Source organism: Canis lupus, chromosome 32 (genome assembly GCF_011100685.1).
Source record: "Canis lupus familiaris isolate Mischka breed German Shepherd chromosome 32, alternate assembly UU_Cfam_GSD_1.0, whole genome shotgun sequence".
Classification (NCBI taxonomy): domain Eukaryota; kingdom Metazoa; phylum Chordata; class Mammalia; order Carnivora; family Canidae; genus Canis; species Canis lupus.
The window spans coordinates 29,409,767-29,431,885 of NC_049253.1; the positions used below are offsets into that span (position 1 = coordinate 29,409,767).

A 22,119-nucleotide genomic window follows, 5' to 3' on the forward strand; every position below is an offset into this window, starting at 1 on the left:
AGAAAAGGAAAATGGCAGTGTTTAAAATGCATTGTTCACAAATACTTCAGTGGAAACATCCAAGTTAGCAACTGATTCGCCTGTTATTAAAACCAGCACTAATACAAATGATCACATCAAACTTTATAAAAATTAGTAGGCATGAGAAGTATAAGATTTATGTGTTACGCATATATCTAAATTCCAAATGAGGAATCAGACCTCTACCTCTCCTACTTTTCCTGTACTTCTGTTTTCCCATGTCTAAGTAAAAAATCTCACATGAGAGAATTTACTGAAAAGTGCTGAATGCTTTCATAAGCTATAGAACCTCATACAAATATAAGACATTCTTACTGACATAGTTTGGAGAGTGAAGTGTTTGAAAACATTATGAAGCACTTCAGAAGCTAAATTAGTTGCAATTTTAACCTAATCTGCAGAGATTTCATCAGCGAGTGCTAGATCCATCTAGCTCCCAGGAATACTTCAGACTTTGCACTGGTGTGGATACAATGCCTGCTGGACTTGTAAGGAATTACCTTTGTGGGAAAAGGAAATTTGGAGGGCTCAGCAGTACTAGGCGTGTGTATTGCTGTCAAAGGAGGTGGCCATGAATGGGTCATTTCCTGGAAAGAGATTTGGAAAGGGAAGAAAAAGTAAATTATAAATAGAACATTTACAGCTAAGTAAGTTAATATTTTACACTAAACATAGAGTGGATTGGTAGTAAATAAAAAGAGAAATCATAAAAGTTATTTTATTAAAAAAAAAAAAAAAGACTCCTACTTAAAGGACTATGTTCCAGCGCTGACAATCTCCAACTCACAAAACAGAGATCAGTTCAAAGAAGAAAAAAACGAGAATACAGAACATGAACAGTCTTAACACTGAATATTATAAAGCATATAAAGAGTAATAGGTATTAACAGAGCTTATGTAACTGTGACCACGGAGTCTCTACTCAATGCTTTCTTTTTCCCCTCAGCTTCTTTATTGAATTTCCTGGAATTATTTAAGTTCAAAGGAAGAAGAACTTTCCTGTTTGACTTAAGCAAACAAGTAATTCAGGTCACTTGTTCCACTTGGGAGAGTTTTAATGGATTTGACCCTCCCCTGATAAACACTATTAGGACATACGAACTTTTTTTTTTTTTTTTTTTTTTTTTTGAGGACAGGACCTTAAGAAATTACCTTCCCTTTCCAGTAACAAGTTTTACTTCTATTCACTATTTTCATGGAGGCAAGATTTCTCTGTCTTACAAATTAATACACTTATCTTGACATGAATTCTTTTCTAAGCACATTTATGACCTATAGTCTGCTTTGCTAAAAAAAAAACTGGCAGAAAACAATGTCAGATTAAACATGTCTAATCACAAATATGTGTGCGCGCGCGCACACACACACACACACACTTATGCACGCACCCACTTTGGTAAAGAGCTAAAATGTAACTGGAGATCATTAATATCAATCCCTTCGTTTTTCCCGAGGAGAAAACTGAGGTCCAAAATGGGTGGATCAGGCTGATGGCTGACAACGCACAGTGTGGGCCTCTTGGCTCATCTAATCTAAGAGCAAGAAATCCATTCCCATATGTGTCCAACTTGCCTGGGAAACTGGCTTAAAGAATGACAGACAACTCCAGCAAGCTGGTGGCCGGAGACTGTGCTGAATTACTTCAGGTGTACAACACTGTGTATTATAACGCTGCATTCTTTTCAAAGTGCAGACCAACCAGCCCATTACCACAGAAACGACGTCTGATCCTTGAGCAACCAGAGAGGGATCTCCAGCAAGTATTTCCATTGCCAGCCACTGTACCTTTTCTCCTTGCCTTTCCCCACGGCCACTATCTGGGTGGCTATCACCCCAGGACAGACAAATGATCTGGCACAGTAGCAAGCCAAGTAAGTGATGCTGGCTTTCTTAACTAATTTCTGCTAAAGGTAAAGACATGCCCCTGTCTACTGACTAACCTTCTGCTTTGTTTAGCACAAAGGAAGAATTCTGTCCTGAAACGGAATGGAAAGAGTAGCTTACATTGGAGCCAGAGGCCCAGACTGGAATCTGAACTGTGATCCTTACCAGCCCTGGCAGTCTCACATGCCTGGGCCCTCTGAACAGCTGTGCTCAGGGAGAAGCGAACCAAGACCACTTATTTTCCTAAGTGGAATGAGGGCAATTTAAGTAAAGAGTTTAGATACATGGTCATAGAAAGTACTCCATAAATGAAAAGCATCACAACTTTTAATTAAGTCTAATTTTTAAAGAATTTCAATACTGCACCAAAGAGAGTTCCCTGCTGTTTCATGTATTTGACTATCCTTTAAGGAATGGATCATACCGCTACAATATGAAAATGTAATTAATGCAGGTGTTTGAAAGTATTCTTCCCCTCTTCTGTTTTCCAAGAATTTCTTTAGAATCCCAATGGTATCTATGACTTTTTAGTCACCAATTATTCCCAGAAAACGTCCATTGTACTCTCAATGCCTAAGGCTGCCCCAAGCTATTAAATTAGGCAGTTGGAAAGTGCATAAACTCTTTCAGGCCCTAAGTGGTTTGCCAAAGGTCTGAAAGAATTTATATACTTCCCTAAATGCCTAGCTTACTAGGAGTTAGGCCTTGGGAGAATTGGGGTCATCAGTCAAGGAGGCTGGCCAGAGCTACATACAAGGTCATGAATTCACTACCCACCCTAACAGTGACTTCTCACACCTGCCTCAGGCTCCACTTCTAGGTGCCATGGCTGCTCTTGCTCCTTCCTCCCTCTCCACCTGGGTCATTGTGCTCTAGGCACACACATGGTCTGGCTCTTGGTGCTTTTCTAATACACCAATCTGTTCCCACCTCAAGGCTTTTTGCAATCTTTCCTCTGTCTAGTCCTCTTCATTTGTCTGCTATAGGACTCACAGCAGACATTTTTATTATATAATTATCTTCTCCCTTTTGAGCGAGAACTCTTAGTCATATGGAATCCCCAGTGCCTAGAAAAGTATCTGAGGCTGAGTGGCTATCTGTTGCATGAATGAATGAATGAATGAATGAGTGCTGCCACTCATTGTACCAACATCACTGCAATGCTACACTGAGGTCATGCCCACGAGTGCTGCACTGACTTCCCCAGGAGGCTGTCCAGGCCAGGCCACTTTAAGTAGAAAATGTGAGCTGCTTCCAAATGCCCATGAGGACATGAGGACATGAGGGCACAGTGCCCTGTCTGGATCCTGTGTGTGACCATTTCCTAGTTTCTAGTAGTGTCTATCTGCTGTCTTCTTACCCCACATCAACTGCAGGAATTACAGGCCACCGCCTCCCCTTCATTAAAACACTTCCACTCTTAATATTTCCACCACAGAACCAAACAATATCCCCTATGATTGATTTTTTTTCTGTTAGGTAACTATTTACTGCTTCTATTGCCCATCAGAAAGATTTGTGTTAGGACCTCTGGCAATCATCATACATTGTTGTTATAAGAGAAGAACAGGAACCATGAGGAGGAGGAAAGTATCTGGATCAGCACCAAAGAGTGGGAGTTAGATTAGACCCTAGAGATCATCTATTAGCCCAGGGCCTTCATTTTACCAACAAGGAAACTGAGGCCCCAGCAGTACACATGATGTAGCTGGAGCTCCAAAGAGAGGAGAAAAGAAGGGGGACAAACTCTAAGTCTCTACTATGTCAAGACCTGTGCCCCTTCCTCAGTCCAGGACAACCTTCTGTTTGCTTTCTGTATGATTTCCAAATGAAAATACTCATCTGTTTGCTTGCATTAACCATTCATTTTCATGTATTTCCATGTAAGGAAAGTGATGTGAAAGTGATGTTGGCTGAGAAGGGAGGGAGAGTGAAAGGGTTCATTAAATTAAAATCACTTATCTGGTACTCTACTGCCATCATCCTAAATAAGATATTTCACAAGTAGTATACTAACACACCACAAAACCTAAGAGTAGCATTTGACATATATAGAAGACAAACTAACTATATTATTGCATTTGCTTTTGAAATAACTATAAAACAAATCACATATACTCTTAGAGAAAATGCTAAGGCCGTATTTTCGAAGTCATTTGTTGTTTTTATGACTCATCATACCAAAGGATTTCAGAAATACCAGGAGAAGATAAAACAAAAGCTTAATCAAGATAACCTGTTTATTATTAATCTTCCTTGCTGGTTCACAAAAATTGCTCAATTCTAGCAGTATAAAGTGTGTTTCCTTAGAGATATTTCTTTCTCAGAAGATCCTAACTGCAAAAGTAGGGGATAAAGAAAACAAAAATGATGAGACTACTTTCCAAACAACCTTTGTCAAAAATGTTGCAAGTGAGAAGGTAACCTATATAATTACTGGTTTCAGGGGCACCTAGGTGATGCAATTGGCTAAGCATCTGAGACTATTGGTTTCAGCTCAGGTAGTGATCTCAGGGTTGTGAGATTGAGCCCCACGTTGGGCTCCCTACAGTTTGTTTAAGGCTCTCTCTCCCTCTACCCATCTCCCGATTTCAATCACTTTTTCTCTTTCTCTCTCTCTCCCTTTTCTCTAAAATAAATAAACAGGGATGCCTGCAAGGCTCAGCTGGTTAAGTATCTACCTTAGGCCCAGATCATGATCCCAGAGTCCTGGGACAGAGCACCACATCAGGCTCCCTGCCCTTTGAGGAGTCTGCTTCTCCCTCTCCTTTTGCCCCTCCCCCTGTTTGTGATCTGTCTCTATCAAATAAATAAAATCTTTAAAATAAATAAATCTTTTTTAAAAATGTTGGTTTCAGTGCCGCCTTACTTTACAATGAAAAATTAAAGGGAAAAATTAAAGGGAAAATTTGGGTAAGTATAGTTTGAGGAAAAGTGCACAGTGAAGATACACATGAATAGGTACCTGTGACATATATATTCTACTTCAAAAAAAAAATCAGAAAATAAAGTAAAAGATAAAAGCAAGGTTATCATTAAAACCCACACGGAAGTTAGAAGCCAAAAAAGAGGAATGAGAAATAAAACCCTCAGTTATTACAATTGCAGTACTTGAACATTAAATTTAGCTCTAGATTTCCTGGAAATTAAAGCCAAAATGGGAAACAACAGTTTAATATAATTCTTCTCTGATAAAGCATGCCCCCCCTCCACCCCCAAAAAAGCATGCTAGTTCACAAGGAGAATTTATTTTTTCCTGGAGCTTAATTCTAGGAGGCATTTGTTGTGCTTGTGCAAAAAAACCTTGAACCCATAGATAATGGGGGTTCAATGATGTATCTGTAGCTGAATAAATGATCATGGCACCATCTCAAGAAACAAGAGTGAAAAATAACCCTTTAAGGTAGGTTTATAGATGTCCATTTACTATGTTATTTTTTTAATTCCCTTAAAAATTCATGGCCCCCCTGAAGATGAGGCATACATATCAGGTATCACCTTACAAAACACCAAGAGGTATAAATCAAGCACTGTTTCACCCCTCAGATACAGAGGACTTTCCTTTCTAAGAAGTGAGCAACTCTTGTGGGTCTTTATGAACAAGCAGGAAAACCTGAGAGAGGTCTTAAAACACTGGTCCAAATAATGCCTTGCAGCTTGTAGACTTCATTTTAATAAACAATCTGTCAGAGAGCTCAGTAAGGCTCTTAGGGATCCCTCTGTTATTTCTCTGGTTTATTTTGTATTGGGAGGTGTGAGGAGGGGAACCGTTGAAAGGGGTTTGGAATGGCAACTGCTCATTAAAGTCAAAGTGGATATATGTCTACCTCCCTCAATAACTCTTCAAATGGAGAGTGAAGATGAACTCTTCAAATGGAGATTGAAGGTAAATGAACTCACCTTCAAAATCTCTTCAACACAATGAACTTCATTGGAGTAGGTCTGCTGAAAGTGAAAAACAAGGAAAAGGTTAGCACAAATGAACAAAACCCAATTCCAATGACGGTTATTAGTAGATGCTGGTATTATTACAGCAATACTCTTGCAGGGGTTGAATCACCCCAGGCGCCATCTTTGAGTGGTTAAGTATTGGAACTTCACATTCTCGATGAAAACAGGACTGGAGACTAACCTGACCTCATCAGTTGGGAAAGGGTTCTGCTGGGAGACTGTGGCAGACTAATATGGACTCTCAGGTCAAAGTTTCCAGAGGAAAATGCAGATCTTAAAGAAAATTAATAAATTAGTAAATCTAGGGGAATAACAGATACTAACAAAAATGGAGGCAGAAAGAAAGAAAACTGGGGTCACAGTTTGCTGCTTCACAGCAACATCTGTCCAGCCAGCCAAGGAAAATGAACACAAAGATGGAAATCATCTGAACACCTCTGTGAGCCCACGGTAAAGAGGCTAACATCGAATCAAGGATAGGTTAGAGTTGTGGTTTTTTGTTTTTGTAGTATTCTAGCTGGCCAAAAATTGGCTTTAAAGTAATGACATTCACTTTAATGTCTCTCCCTCGACTTCAAGTCAGTATTTTCATTGTATATATGTACATATATATATATATATATATATATATGCACATGTATACACAAACACCCACACAGTAAATATTTCCCCAGAGAAAGACCCCAGGAAGAGAGATTTCCTAGTGTCTTGGATGAAAGATCTATTTATACTTCTTCCTTCTCCACACCTAAACAAATGACAGCTGCTGCCACTAGTATTGTCACCATAGTGTCTAGGAAATGTCCTATTACAGTCTTTATAACTTTAAGTGCAAAGAAAATGGAAAAGTTAAAAAACAAAACAAAACACTTTTCCTTCACTAGAGACATGAAACAAATCCCATGACCTCATGCTTTTCCCTGGAAAAGCAACTTCTGGCTCTGTGTCAATTGAGAGCCAAGTGCTCTGGGCAAGTTCTATACAACAACCTCCCTCCCCCCCTTCCCTCAGTTACTGCCACTGCTATGTGCATAAAGCACTGGTCTTCCTAGTCTGTCTGGTCCAATACCTGCCTCCAGCTGGAGAGGACATGAAAGGGTTCTTTTCCAGGCTCTCATTTCTAATCCGAGTGTAATTTAATACAGCATTGGTTGCTAATTCCTGATCTAGGATTCATTAACGCACCATTTCAGTTTAAGGATGAAGGAAAAGGAAAGAAAAGAGCACACAACATTCACACTGTTGTGGAATCAAATCGAATGGAAATGTCAATGTTCACATGTAATTTAACCCACCTGGGTCTGGTTTTAAAACATGTAAATTTCACGGAAACAATTTTGTTGAAATGTCTGCAGTTTGGTATTTTTGAGGAAGGAGGTATAACCGAAGAATTCAGGGTAATTCCTTTTATCTGAGTGTCCTATCAGATCTGCCTGTAAGCATTATGCATATCACAAACTACATTTGCTTACCTGCTTTTTGTTATTCAAACCTTGAAGGTGAATCAATACAACAGAGCATATAGCATATTACTACTGACTCTGATCAAACAATTCCCTTATCTCATCTGTTCCTGGAATGGGAATGGGAATCTGATTAACATGCTTGGGAATCAATGAAATAGTAGTGAAGCATGTCGGAAAGAGAGAGAGAAAGATTTGCCTACCACTTCCAACAGAATGAGATGAGAATGCTAAAAGACCTTTGGATCTTTGTAATTATTCAAGGAGTCAACACTTAGCCAAGGTGCTTCACATCACTGAAAGATTCTTTTTTTTTCTAAAGTCTTATTACATCAGATGAAGCAGAGCTAAGGAAATTTTTCTATAGCTCATTATTTATTAGTATCTGGATAAGATAAATATTGCTAGGTAGTCACCATTTAACCCATTTAAAATTGTAAAATAAGGTCTTAAGGTTCAAGTATTAATTCGGTTAATTTACTGTGAATTTTCCTATTAAGTCCATTATGAGAGTGGGAGTATTTCAATGGAGTGTAGAGATTCCATTCCAAATACATGAGGGTATTATCATATTTAAGGACCTCCAAGTGGCACTGTTTATAATTGCAAATACCTGTTAATAATCAAATGCCCAACAGTTTAGCTCTAGACCTTCACAGTACATCCATACAACAGTATGATACAGAAAAATAAAATAATGTGAATGCATGGGCTTGCATGGGAAGATGCTCAAGATATTTTCAACTTTTTCTTTAGAAATAATTTTATAGATACAGCAGAATTATAAAAATAGTAAAAGGAATTCCCACAAACTCTTCACCCAGAGTCCCCAAATGTCAGCATTCTACCACATTTGTTTTTTATTTTTCTCCCCGACCCATCTATGTGGAACTGTTCTACGAATATCTTAGAGTTAATGCCCCTAAATACCTCTATGAGTACCAAGACATATTTTTATATTAACAGAGGGGAGGTTACAAGATAGTCTATATAACATGAACCCATTTTATGTTCCATCTGAGATTCAAATCGCTACTCTTCTTCTGACCCAAATTAGAGACTCTTAAGCTAGAGTATAAGTACTTCAAATGTGTCTGCAGAGAAAGATCTGTAAGGACAGGCTCCTTTGTTTAATAAAATACAGTCTGGCACCTCCAAGTCTGCCACTGGAAGGAGACCTTCCAAAAAGGGAGGGGAAGTTCAACAAGCCATCATGGCCTAATCCCTTCCTTAAAATCCACTTTGGCCACCCGGTCTCCAGCTGAGGACTGCTACTCCTGCTCAGAGAAGCCAGGCTCCCGGGAACACACACTGCAGCCAAAGAGTAAACAATCAGCCTCTCTAAACACGGTCTAGTTAAGGCTAAAGATCCTCCGGTAAGACCTCCACAAACAGTAAGAGGTGACAAAAAGCAACAACAACAAAAATCTATGCTAGTTGCATCAATAAGGAAGTTCTAGTTTGCAGGTCCTTCCTTGTCCAGTTCTGCTTCCAAGGTGCAGACGGGCCTTTAGCACTTACAATCACAAATCCCACTTCTGTCTCTCACATGCAACATCTAGGTGCCTACGGGAGTGCAGCTCTGCCCTCCTGCCTGCTTTGTGGCTGCCTCACAAATCTGGTGTCTTGTGTGTAGACTGACCTCGCCTCCCCACTAGGGAATGGCCTTAACACAAGAACCAGAATTCTGATCAATTAAAAATAAAATGAGAGCAGATACTTACTGAATACATATTGTACCTGACACTGCATTAACCTTTTTACACGCCATTGTTTCCTCTGATTGATACCATCTGTTATAAGATGCAAAATCATTAGCTTGTAGGGCAGGGGTAGGGTGGGGGTGACTGTACTAAATGTACCCATCAATTGTAGATACAGCCCTCATTACAGAACCTTAAAAACGAAATACTGGAGCTTACATTCAACTGTGAGAAGCTGAAAGCTTTTCCTCTAAGACGAGGAAGATGTGGATGCCCACTCTTGCCACTTTTATTCAACACAGCACTGGAAGTCCTAGCCACAGCAATCAGACAAGAAATAAAAGGCTGGAAAAGAAGTAAAACTCTCCCTATTTGCAGATCACATGATACTATATATATAAAACTCTAAAGACTTCACCAGAAAACTATTAGAATAAATGAATTTAGTAAAGATGCAGGACACATGGGCAGCCTGGGTGGCTCAGCGGTTTAGCACCGCCTATAGCCCAGGGTATGATCCTGGAGACCCGGGATCGAGTCCCACATCGGGCTTCCCTGTGTGGAGTCTGTTTCTCCCTCTGCCTGTGTCTCTGCCTCTTTCTCTCTGTGTGTCTCTCATGAATAAATAAAATCTTAAAAAAAAAAAAAAAAGATGCAGGACACAGAATTAACATATATAAATCTATTACACTTCTATATACTAATAACTATCAGAAAGAGAAATTAAGAAAACAATCCCATTTGGGGTGCCTGGGTGGCTCAGTTGGTTAAATGTCTACTTTTGGCTCAGGTCATGATCTCAGGGTCCTAGCTAGGATAGAGCCCCGCATCAGGCTCCTTGCTCAGTGGGGAGCCTGCTTCTCCTTCTCCCTCGACCCTTCTTCCCTTGCTCATGCGCACATACGCACTCTCTCTCAAATAAGAAACAAAATCTTAAAATAAATAAATAAATAAAAGGACAAAGCTGAAGGTATCACACTCCCTGATCTCAAACTATACTACAAAGCTATAGTAAGCAAAACAATATGGGACCAGCACAAAAGTAGGCACAGAAATCAAGGGACCGGAATAGAATCCAGAAATATAAACCCATGCTTGTACAGTCAATTAATCTTCAACAAAGGAAGAATATACAATGGGGAAAAGACAGTCTCTTAAATAAATGGTGCTGGGAAAAACCGGACAGCTACATGCAAAAGAATGTAACTGCATCACCTTCTTACATCATACACAAAAATAACCTCCAAATGGATTAGAGATTTAAACCTAAGACCGGAAACCATAAAACTCCTGGAAAAAAAAAAAAAAAAAAAACACAGGCAGTAATCTCTTGGACATCAATGTAAGCAGTATTTTTTTGGATCTTGCTTAGGCAAGAACAGAAGCAAAAATAAATAAATGGGACTGAATCTAACTAAAAAGCTTCTGCATGGTGAAGAAACTATCGACAAAACAAAAAGGCAACCTACTGAATGGGAGAGAGTATTTGAGAATGATATAACCAATAAGGGGTTAGTATCCAAAATACATAAAAAACTCACAACCACTATTCAGAGAACAATCCAATAAAAGAATGGGCAGAGAACCTGAACAGGCATTTTTCCAAAGACGACATACAGATGGCTGACACATGAAAAGATGCTCAACACCACTAATGATCAGGGAAACACACAATGAGATACCACCTCACATCTATCAGAATGGCTAGTATCAAAAAAGACAAGAAATAACAAGTGTTGGCGAGGATGTGGAAAAACGGGAACCTTCATGCATTGTTGATGGGGATGCAAAATGGTGTGACTACTATGAAAACAGTATGGAGGTTCCACAAAAAAATCAGAAATATCATACAATGCAGCAATTCCACTTCTGGGAACTTACCCAAAGAAAACAAAACACTAACTGGAAAAGATAATAAGTACCCCTATGTTTACCACAGCATTATTAACAATAGCCAAGATATGGTAGCAGCCTAAGTGTCCATCGATAGATGAGTAAAGAGGCAATGTAGCTGTACAATGGATTATTAGCCACAGAAAAACGTAAACTTGCCACATGCCACAACATGGATGGACCTAGAGGATATTATGCAAAGTGGAAGAAGTCAGAGGAAGACAAATACTGTATGATTCTACCTACCAAAACAAAACAGAAATAGACTCATAAATACAGACAGCAATTTGGTCACCAGAAGGGAGGAGAGGAGGGAGGATGGCTGAAATAAGGGAAAAGATTAAGAGATACAAACTTCCAGTTATAAAATAAATTTGACACAGGGTGCAATATACAGCACAGGGAATATAGTTCGTAACAGGTAACAACTTTGCAGTGACAGATGTCAGCTAGATTTATTGTGGTGATCACTCCATAATGGAAAGGTTGAATCATTATGTTGTACACCTGAAACTAATATAATATTGTATGTCAATTATACTTCGGCAACGACAACAAAAATCTCTGAGGGAATTCTGTATGATGCTCCAATTCTCCTATCAACCTCGGTGGTAGCTATTATCCCATTTTCTAAAAACGAGACTGAATTCTAGAGAAATTTAGTTACATCTCCAAAGTCACACAATGCTCTGAAGTGACTGAGCTTGGGTTTGTAATACTGTTAACACTACCTTTCCAAAAATCTCAACCTTCAGGCAAGAGACAAATACATTAGCATCTTTTTAAAAAAAATTATTTATTCATGAGACAGAGACAGAGACAGAGACAGAGAGAGAGAGAGGCAGAGACACAGGCAGGGGGAGAAGCAGGCTCCATGAAGGGAGCCCGATGCAGGACTCCATCCTGGGACTCCAGGATCATGCCCTGGGCCCAAGGCAGGCTCTAAACCACTGAGCCACTCAGGGATCCCAAATATATTAGCATCTTAAGGAGGGGATGTGACTCCAGTTGTCCTATGCATGACCAAAAACATTTTTTTTTAAAGAACAATGGTTTGCCTCTGTTTGTGAAAAGCAGCAGTTTGGTGTTCAGATCTAACCGCCTCTCTGTACTACAGGTGAGTCAGACCAGAAAAGGCAGCAATGCTGGCCTCAGTCTGATTTCTCACACCTCATGGAATGACGCTATAATCCTAAGGAAATGCATTGATACCAAAATAAAATGTTAGTAAATGTCAGTTTGTTTTAGTAAGCTAAAAAGAGCTGAACCAAAGAACCATACCTCACCACTGAGACCAGGGGGCCCTCACAACACTGTGTTTTAAGTATCTCAAGTTTCAACAGAGCAGCGCTTTTGTGACAATGCTATCCTCAAAAAGGCTTAGTGGCACTAACTGGGGAACCCAGGGGGCTCAGAGGCAGCATGCTGATGAAGGAAGCCAAAAGACCTTGGATTCTAGTTCTGGCCTGCTGAGGGCTGGCTCTCCAATTACGCATGAGAGTCAACTTCTTGACTATTTCCTCATGGTGATTCTAAAGGGACAGTATTACCCATCCTAACCCTCTCCACAGGATTGGTAAGAAGGTCACATGTGAAACCTGAAAGGCCATCATAGGCACAGATATGTGAAATAATGCACGGTGCCAGCATTACTGGGGCATTCTTGAATGGTGTGGATGGACGGAAACCCCAAGAGGATTCTCTATCGTTTAATTTTTAAAAGATTAAAGCTCATGCTATTTTTCTTCAAATACATGTCACCTTTTGGATTATGGATCAACCAGCAGTATCTACTTGCTGCACACTGATCTCCATCTAGGTAGATGAATCATACTTTTCTTGTCCCTATCTCAGACTCTCTTCCTTCTCTCACTGGTGACCACGTAACTTCCACCCAGACTTCTAGTAGCAGATTAAAAAACATCTTTTGGAAAACATTCCCCGAGCCTGTCGCTCCTGAAACTGCGCGCACTCCCACACCTGGCTATACGATCCCTGACAAAGCACCTCCTGCAGCAGCATCTCTGCTGCTTCTTGATTTCAAGTTCCAGGAGAGTAGGGGCCAGTTCTACCTTGGTAAATCACCAATCAGACACTGCTGCCATACGGAGGCAACCAATAAATGTTTGTTGGTATGCCTTCAGGCTCAGAACTCAGAACATGAAAATAAATTTTCAGATTTTAGCTTAGAGCCTTATTAAACACGGTTGTTTGTCTGAATTGTAACTCAAAGTCTTAAGTAACAAACTACTGGAAATAAACATACTAGGGACAAAAGGGAAATTGTTTCCTCCTTTAAAACATTAGGATTAAATAAAAATAAAAATAAAAATAAAAATAAAAATAAATAAATAAAACATTAGGATTACTCTTAGAAACTCTTTTCTCACATATTTGGCAAAACAAAAAAATGACGATACTATGTCTGTAAGACAGACATGAGGAAACAAGCACTCTGATACCCTGGTTGGGGGAGGGTAAAGGGTCAAAACCTCTGAAGACATCAATTAGGCAACAGCCCCCAAATTCTAATTTCCCATACTCTGAAACAGCAATATGACTTCTAGCACCAACTTCTATATGTACACAAAGACACATGTACAGTTATTCATTTCAGCCTAGTGGAAACAGTCTAAATGCCCATCCAGCGGTAACGAAGAAAACTGTGGTACATGCCCTTTACGCAGAAATACCATACAGCTATGACACAGAATGAGGACCCTCTCCACGTATTGATTTGAGGGTAATCTCCAAGATACACTGTTAAAAGCAGGAGGAAAAAACATAGGTGCAGTATACGCCAGGATCTAAATAAATGAAAAGGTGACAGAAGAGAACATCTATGTGGAGTAACTGATTACGAATGAAACATCCCTGGGTATACAGATGAGGAGAAGCCTCTAACATCAATAATGACTTCTAGAAAGGGGAATTCGGTGGCTGGGGGTGGGGTGGGGTATAGCAGTGGGAAGATGTTTAATGTAAAAACATTAACCTTTAACCTATCCTTTAAATCCTGAATCATGCAATATATTATCTATTCGTAAATAAAAACATCATTAGATTTTTTAAGTGATAAAAATGTTTACTCAAAGTACAGTCAAATGTCTTCTACCACATTTATCTTTACTTTCATCTTCCTCTAAATGACTTTCCTGGGGATCCCTGGGTGGCGCAGCGGTTTGGCGCCTGCCTTTGGCCCAGGTGCGTGATCCTGGAGACCTGGGATCGAATCCCACATCGGGCTCCCGGTGTATGGAGCCTGCTTCTCCCTCTGTCTGTGTCTCTGCCCCTCTCTCTCTCTCACTGTGTGCTTATCATAAATAAAATAAAATTTAAAAAAAAGTTTAAAAAAAAAAAAAATAAATAAATGACTTTCCTTCTCTCGAACACACACCTACGTGAATCTATTCCCAGCTTCTTCCTCAGGGTTCTGGGCTTGCCCCACCAAGCACTCAGCACACCGAGCTGTTCACAGATCACGGTCAGTCCTCCATGAGACTGTGAGCTGTTCCTGTGGAAACTGGGGACTGCTGTGCAGGCCTGGTCCAGTGTTTGCTAGCTAATTCACTCTTTCTTCCCAAACTAACTTACAAAGTCCTTGAAAGAGGTGTATTGTTTGGATTTGCTTTTTAAAAATCAGTCATACTTTAAAAAAAAAAAAAAAAATCAGTCATACTTAAATACTGAGCAGGCACATATGAAATACACAAAACCTCACAGGATTGTTGTGAGGAAGAAATAAGACAGTACATGTTGAAGCCAATGCCAAACAGATAAATGCAGGCATTTATCAAGAAGATGCTACAATCAGCACTTCCAAGAGACAGATTAGAGGAGGAAACCAAAAGGCCTGTCTGAGCAAGGTTTTGACACAAAATTAATTTTATTCTGTGAATACACCATAAATTACCTACATAGCGAGGCCTATTACAAGGACCTGCTCATTCTGCCTGGGTGTGCCTACTTAGGCTGGGAAAGGTATAAAGTTGCTAGGAATAATACTTCTTCAGAAGCATCATGCCCTTTGGGCAACTATCTAAACGTCTACTTCCATACCCAGTATTTTAGAAGAATTTTTAAGATCCCTAGACAGATTTAAGGCACACTTAATAGTACACATATTTTTAAAAAGAAAGCTATAGACTGTTAATATGAAAGGAGGGAAAGTGAGGTAGGAGACAGAAAAGGCACTCTTAACAGTATTATGTAACTGTAAACCAACTTTAACTGTTAAATTCTAAAACAATTACCCTCCCATCTCTTCCCAAATATGTTCAAATAATGGAAAGGTTTGGAATAGCTTTTAAAATGTGATATGCTCTAATATGCAGCAAAGAATCACTCATGTTTCCTTGGAACCCTTTTTTAATGCCAAACTGTCTGCTGCTACACACGAAGGCTACCACAATTAATGTCATGCTAACTGCAGAAATCTCTATGGCTCCTCTCCAAATTAATTTTTCAAGGAAAGAAGGAAAGAGATTGATAAAGCACAAGATTATATTTTAAATGATGAGGGATCTACAGATCACCACCAGTTATCATCCAACAAAAATTTACTGCGGAAAGACCATGCTTTCTACTCTTATCAGGGGATCTAGGAAGAGTGGTAGATGCAAACAGGGGCGTCACAAACACTGGCAGACCTTTCCTGGAAGTCTTCTTGTTCATTGACACTCTACCCACCTTCAATTCTGAAACAGCCCTTGGTGCTTCCATTTGTTCTCCTAGGCTCATTTCCTATTTGGTAGGATCTGGGGGCTTATCCAGCTCTGTGTCTCCCAGGACCCTGGCATAATTCTGAACTAACACAGATGTGTAAGTAGTAGTATTTGTGAAATGAATTTGATTTTGTCATTTCATGGCATCGCTGACAAAATTCAGAAACAAGAGCACCAAAAGTTACGCAGTATTTTATGGTGAATTCTTTTTCCTACATACTGGAAAAGCAATACGTTTGTTCACATTTGTAATATTCCAGACATCCTCACAAAACAATGATTTAAGATACAGATATCCTCCGTGAAAAAAAAAAAAAAACTATTATAACAAAATTCCATCACCACCCCATCAGATGTTCTTCACCCAAGGAGTAGTTTCCTAAGCTCAATTTAGGGATGTGAATTTCTCCGAGCAAAGTTTCAGATCTGAGAGTTACAGGAGATCATGACAGGTGGGAGAGGGGATATCAGGTATGCGTGGGTTGGGGTAAGGGAAGGCATGTGTCTTCTTGAGACAGGACATTAAGAAATACTCTAAGGATAAACACAGTAGAAGAATGCTGAATGCTTGGAGGATGTGGTGCCACCCCAATTCATTTATTAAACATGAGCTAATATCCCTGGTTTTTAAAAGTTCACCCTTAGGTAAACTGCTTTTTTATAGGCAAATTATTATTTCCTTGTCTTTCACAAACTAAAACTAAAAATGAAAAGAAGCCTAAACATCATTAAGGAAACTTATAAAAGCTCACAAGAAGTATTTTGAACTTTTAAAGATCAATATGATAGTTTGTTTCTTTCCAGTCACATGGATTTTACTACAGTTACATGCTTTAGTGTCACTAATATATTTTTCTAAAATGTGTAAAATTTATGAAAGCTCTTAATTTGTGTTAACTGCTACTTAAAATATTCTGGAAATTCTATTTTGATCTCTGTTAAAGTATCTTTTCATTATAGAACCTAGGATCTAGTTCTTAAGATCTGGTTTAAGTAAAAATAAGAGAAGTGAGCAGCTGTTCTCCACATATAGAACCGTAAAACCTTACTTCATCTAAGTGTACAAATGACTATGAGGGGAGTACTAAAAGGATTGGTTTCACTTATTTGATTACTATTATTTTCCTAAGATCCCTGAATGTGTACATTTTAATGTATTTCCAAGGTTTCTGTAGAGCTACATGAAACAGTTGCTATTTTTTTAAAAATACCATTTTTGTTTATGCATTATATACAGAAATATCTTCAGTAGATATTATTTATAACTATATGTCAACTAGTTTCTTGGTGTAAAAGTTAAGGGGGCAAGGGGGTACACCTGAAATAGGTTTAAACTGACTTAAAAACAAAGTTATCATTGTTTGATAGTACTTACGTTTAATCTCGGTTATTCACCTACTTTCTAACTTTTGACTGTGAACCACTACCATTCACCATGTAATAAGGTATCAGAAATCCCCAGTGCTCTTAAGACTTGAAAACACTGTGCCTTTGATGAAAGATCACTTGAGACCCCATGAAGCCCATTGTGGGCATAGCAACCGTGAATGATTTAAGTAAGCCTGGCTACAAAGGCACTGCTATTAAAAAAAGAAAAAGAGAAAAGAAAAACAGAAAGAAAGAAGGAAAAAAAGGAAAGAAAGCAAAAAAAAGGTGGGGGGGGGGGGGGAGTATCTCAAAGAACAAGTCTAGACACTGGTTCCATGCTAGTGATAATAAACTGGCAAGTTCTTTCAAATGGACCAAACTATGTGATCCATTCCTTCCACAACCAATTCTGTTCACTAAAACCATCTTCAGTATTTTTTTCTGAGAGATCTAATTTTTATTTTTGAGTGGGTACATTAACATGAAGTCTTTCATTAAAATATGTCCCTGTAGGGGAGGGTGTTACACTGCAGTGTGATGTTCTGTGATCATGCTTACTCCAATCCCCATCCCACCCTTCTCTCATGCATGCTCCCTCTCCCCTCTCGCTTACACACACACACACACACACACACACACAAGTGCTCTCCCACAAATCACATGAACCAATGGTTTTGAGTCAAACCACACTACTAAATTACTTTGTCAACCATGACCGGATTTATAGATACATAAACTTGTATTACTGTTCCTCCTTTGAGTGTATGTGTCTATCAAAGTTAAGTGGCAAACAGTGTTCAGGAACCATATCTAATTCTATGTTACATAGGGTGCCTGGACTTTTTTTTTTTTTTTTTCATAGCTGAGCATAAACTAAGACTAGAGAGGCACCAGGAAAAAGAAAAAAAAAAAACTTTCCATCAGTTTCTGGATTAGGTTGAAAGAACCTGAAGTCATATGAATAAGATAAGCCATTTAATCTATGCTTTGTCTGAAAGAACATAAAGATTTTATCTTGGGTTTATTCCAGCAGTAATCTCAACAGTCCCCTCTGGGCTAGGTGTTGGTTGCCTGTCTCCTGGCATGATGACTTTTAAAAACAAAAAGCAGAACCTAGTGAAAGAAAAAAGGAAAGAAAATTATTGAAGCAGGCGTATATGCTCTGAGGAAGCAACCTGAGCTTCAAACCACCTTGGGGATTACTGATACTATAATAAACAGAGGAGAGAAGGAAAATAAAGATGGCCTTGCCCTTTACATCCAATTCCAAACAAGTAAATTCTCCCCTTTCTTGGGGCTTTAATATTAGGTAACAAACCACCAGGTTACTTGCCAGGGTCTACAAAACTGACCAAAGATCATTCTTGGAAAGTACAATTCATCTAATACTGCAATATTATGAATGGTTACAAATCACTTCTTTAATCCTATCATCAAAGAACATCTAAATTTAAGAGACTGTTCTGCTTTTCTATAATGTATTAAGAACGAGATTCGGTCACTCTCTTTAGGAAAAAAAAAAGTTTGCTAATTCCACTGACATTCTGGTAGACTAATAATCTTTCCCTTTTCCTGCATTATCTTTGTATGTAAATTTGGTCTGAAAGTTTAGATAAATTGCCTCAAGATTCCAATAAAGCTCATCTTATAAAGTAATTTACTATATTGCCCAAGATGAAAAAGTTTAATAACAGTGTTTGGAAAAAATATTTAGTCACTCAACAATTGCTAATATTTATTTATATTATATTATTTAATAATTTTAATAATATTTATATTATTTTATTTATGTTATAAATAAAATAATCCAAAGCATGGAACCTGCCTGGGATTCTCTCTCTTCCTCTGCCCCTCCCCCAACTCATGCTCTCGCTCTCCCCAAAAAATAAATTTTATTCTTGCATATGTCTTAAGTAGGTATTTTATATGTGCCAAGGAAAAACATTCTTTGCTTGTAAAATAAATGTACTCTAATACCCGCTAAATTTTTTAAGGTTTTATTTATTTATTTACATATGAAAGAGAGAGAGAACGCGGGCGCACACACGAGACTGGCAGGAGGAGCAGAGGAGAGGAACCAGCAGACTGTGCTGAGTGAGGAGCCCGACAAAGGGCTCAATCTCACGACCCTGAGATCATAACCTGAGCTGAAATCAAGAGCTAGATGCCCAACCGACTCGCCACCCGGGTACTCCCTAATAGCTGCTGAATTTAAAGCATCTAAGCATTCACACTATGCATGATCACAATTCTAAGAGTTGCAACAGCAAACAGTTTATATCCATTCTGAACACATGAAACAGTGACTCTACTCACTTTCCCCATCTCAGTCTCCTTGCTCTTCTCATCCCCTCACACGTGCAGTGAAATTTTAAAAGTACTTTCTGACTTTTAACGCAGAGCCCGTGACCCAAGACTCCAGCTTTTTGGATGATTTAAGGCACAGGGTAGGTCAACCCCATGTGTCCTAACTACTAATATTCTTGCATTTACTGCCATTCCTGTTTTCCTAGAATATAGAATCTAGGTGCCAGAGAAGAGATACTATGAAAAACAGTTAACCATTCTCACAGCTGCAACAAAACCAATTCCTCTTGAAAACTGCCTTTGAGAGAGGGGGAGGGGGAGTGCAAATAGCTGGGGGAGGCAGGGGCGGAGATGATGCTCTTGGAGGCCAGGGCACTTTTTCACTGACATTAGCATAATCACAATGCTGGTTTGGGGGATGCCGATGGGAAGGGACACATGCTATTTAAAAAGTCCTTTCAATTTAAAGTTCTTTAATTGGTAGACAGACGAATCCTCTGTAAAAATATGCAGTACTGGGACGCCTGAGTGGCTCAGTGGTTAAGCGTCCGCCTTCAGCCCAGGGCATGATCCTGGAGACCTGGGATCAAGTCCCACATCAGGCTTCCTGCCTGGAGCCTGCTTCTCTCTCTGCCTCTCTGTGTGTCTTTCATGAATAAATAAATAAAATCTTTTAAAAAAATAATAAATAAGCAGTATTATTTATACAGCCACAATGCTGCCTACCAAGTAACATTAAATGAACCTGAAGGGTTTTAGACCAGCTCCGGAGCAGGTGAGTCTCATCTGTTTTATTATATATTTTAGTAAAAAATGTTTAAAGAGGCATCTCAATGTCAAATGTTTCCTTAATAAAACTCAAAAACTTTTTGTAGGACAAAGTAAGCCAGTTTCTTCTGGGCTTAATTACAACAAGTTCTTTGAAAAACAAACATACTTGTGCCCAGTTTCTCTGCTCTCTCCTCATTGACGAAGATTCACTGCTGCTTAACTGTAAACAAATTCTATCTTCCGAGGGGGAAAAATGGAAACACTGTCACCTTCTCTAGCCTTTCATCACATAAATTTATATCCCACAAAGATACAGACTATGTGACCATGAACTGTTCTGAATCAATTAATAAAAACCAAGTAACTATAAGAACATTAAAATTTGTGTCCTGCCTGCCTCACCAAAGTAAAATTACTTCAAAATACTCTTTCATCACTGAAAATCAAGTATTACTACTTATCAGTTAGAATTTGGGTAGGAGTCCCACAATCATTTGAATTTGACTCAAATTCCATCTGTCTGCTAAAAAACAAAAGCAAAGCAATAAAAGCCAAGGGGAAAAAGAGATAGGGAGAAGGAGGGAGAGGCAAGGGAGAGAAAGTGGAGGGGGAGCATACACATGTACACACACACACACACACACACACACGTAAGCTTTTAAGCTGTCAGTTATCTTCCATTTGTACCTTTACAAAGACGAAAGAGATCATCAGTATTTGTCAAGAGATCTAGAGGTTCAAGACCGGAGTTTGAAAGATGGACCAAAGAAAGATCTAAGTGGTAAGGAACTGCTAATTTTTTAATTTCTTTAAAATGCATTGCCAAAAATAGGCTATGATTTCATGCAAATACGAAACGATAATGTACTTTCTCTACTTTTACACCATTATTTCATTAAAAGAGACAGTGACAGAGAGAGGAAAACCCATAATCCAAACCAACAACCATGAAAATCTCAAGGGGTATTCGAAGTCTCTAGTGGCAGCCAAAAGGGGAGAAAAAAAAAAAAAAAAAACGAACGAACCCATACCACCTGTAGGCTACCTATCAAGTGTATACCAAGGGAGGGGCCATGGGAGGGGCCGAATACCTGTGGCTGGTGAGCTTATTTACCTTGTTTAGAAGGTCACACACTGCAGCACTCAACTATAGAGGTTACTCGGATCCTTCTCTTTGATGTTAGCCCCTAACAGAGGAAGCAAAAGAGAAGGAGAGAAGAGAGAAAGGAAGGAAATGAGGGAAGGGCAGGATGGAGAGAGTAAAGGAGAGGGAGAGAGATTTTTCTTTTGAGGCATCACTTTCTCACCTCTTTCCCCACCTGAAACCTCAGGCGTACACTTACTCGTACTTACTGTGGGGCAGCTGTTCACTGGGGGGCACTTACCTCTGTGAACATGGCTTACTGCCTTCCTACATGGCAAAAAAGCTTTTCTGTTTTCATACATCCCTTTGCCAGCCCTAACTGGTGCCCCTAGGTCACTGTCTTTTGTGCTGGCGGTTGCAATGGCGGCCCTGACAGGAAACAACTTTTCATCTCTTCCCTTGTACTGAGCCATAAGAAGCAGCAAATGCTCCCAGGCACAACTCCCCTGGCTCTGCTCCTAAAAATGCTCTCTCAAGTACACCGTTGCTTAGCAATATTGGCCTTCCCCCTGTACATCTGAAATTGGCAACATCTGTCCCTTTAGCAGTGTTTTGACTTGTGCAAAGCACCATGCTCATAGTTTAAAAACATACGGCTTTATGAAATGGGCAATCCTCCACTCTTCCCATCAAAACCAGGGATGTGAAGACCCCCAAGATGGTTTAAATCTTTACTTTGCTTTCAAAGGTCGATATAAAAATCTTCGTGATTTAAAATTGACAATAGCACAAAAGCAAAATATTCAAGCCACCACTGGGAGTTCCTATTAAACCCCACCTAATAAGTGCCTACACAATGACACCTGAGGACGTGTCTGAAGTAAATCCCATTCTGCTCAAAATTTTCTATATAACTAATGCTATCACCAGGTATTATATGCAAATACGTA

General features: G+C 39.2%; 1 protein-coding gene across 1 annotated transcript in view; it reads right to left on the reverse strand.

The window, feature by feature from the left end:
* Positions 1–22,119, reverse strand: part of AFF1 (AF4/FMR2 family member 1) — a 197,149-nt gene that overhangs the window by 43,542 nt on the left and 131,488 nt on the right. The window contains exons 5-6 of the mRNA XM_038582193.1: positions 5,806–5,850; positions 522–608 (exon numbers count right to left, since the gene is read on the reverse strand). Coding sequence (XP_038438121.1) covers positions 522–608; positions 5,806–5,850 — 132 coding nt within the window. The remainder of the gene's footprint in view (positions 1–521; positions 609–5,805; positions 5,851–22,119) is intronic.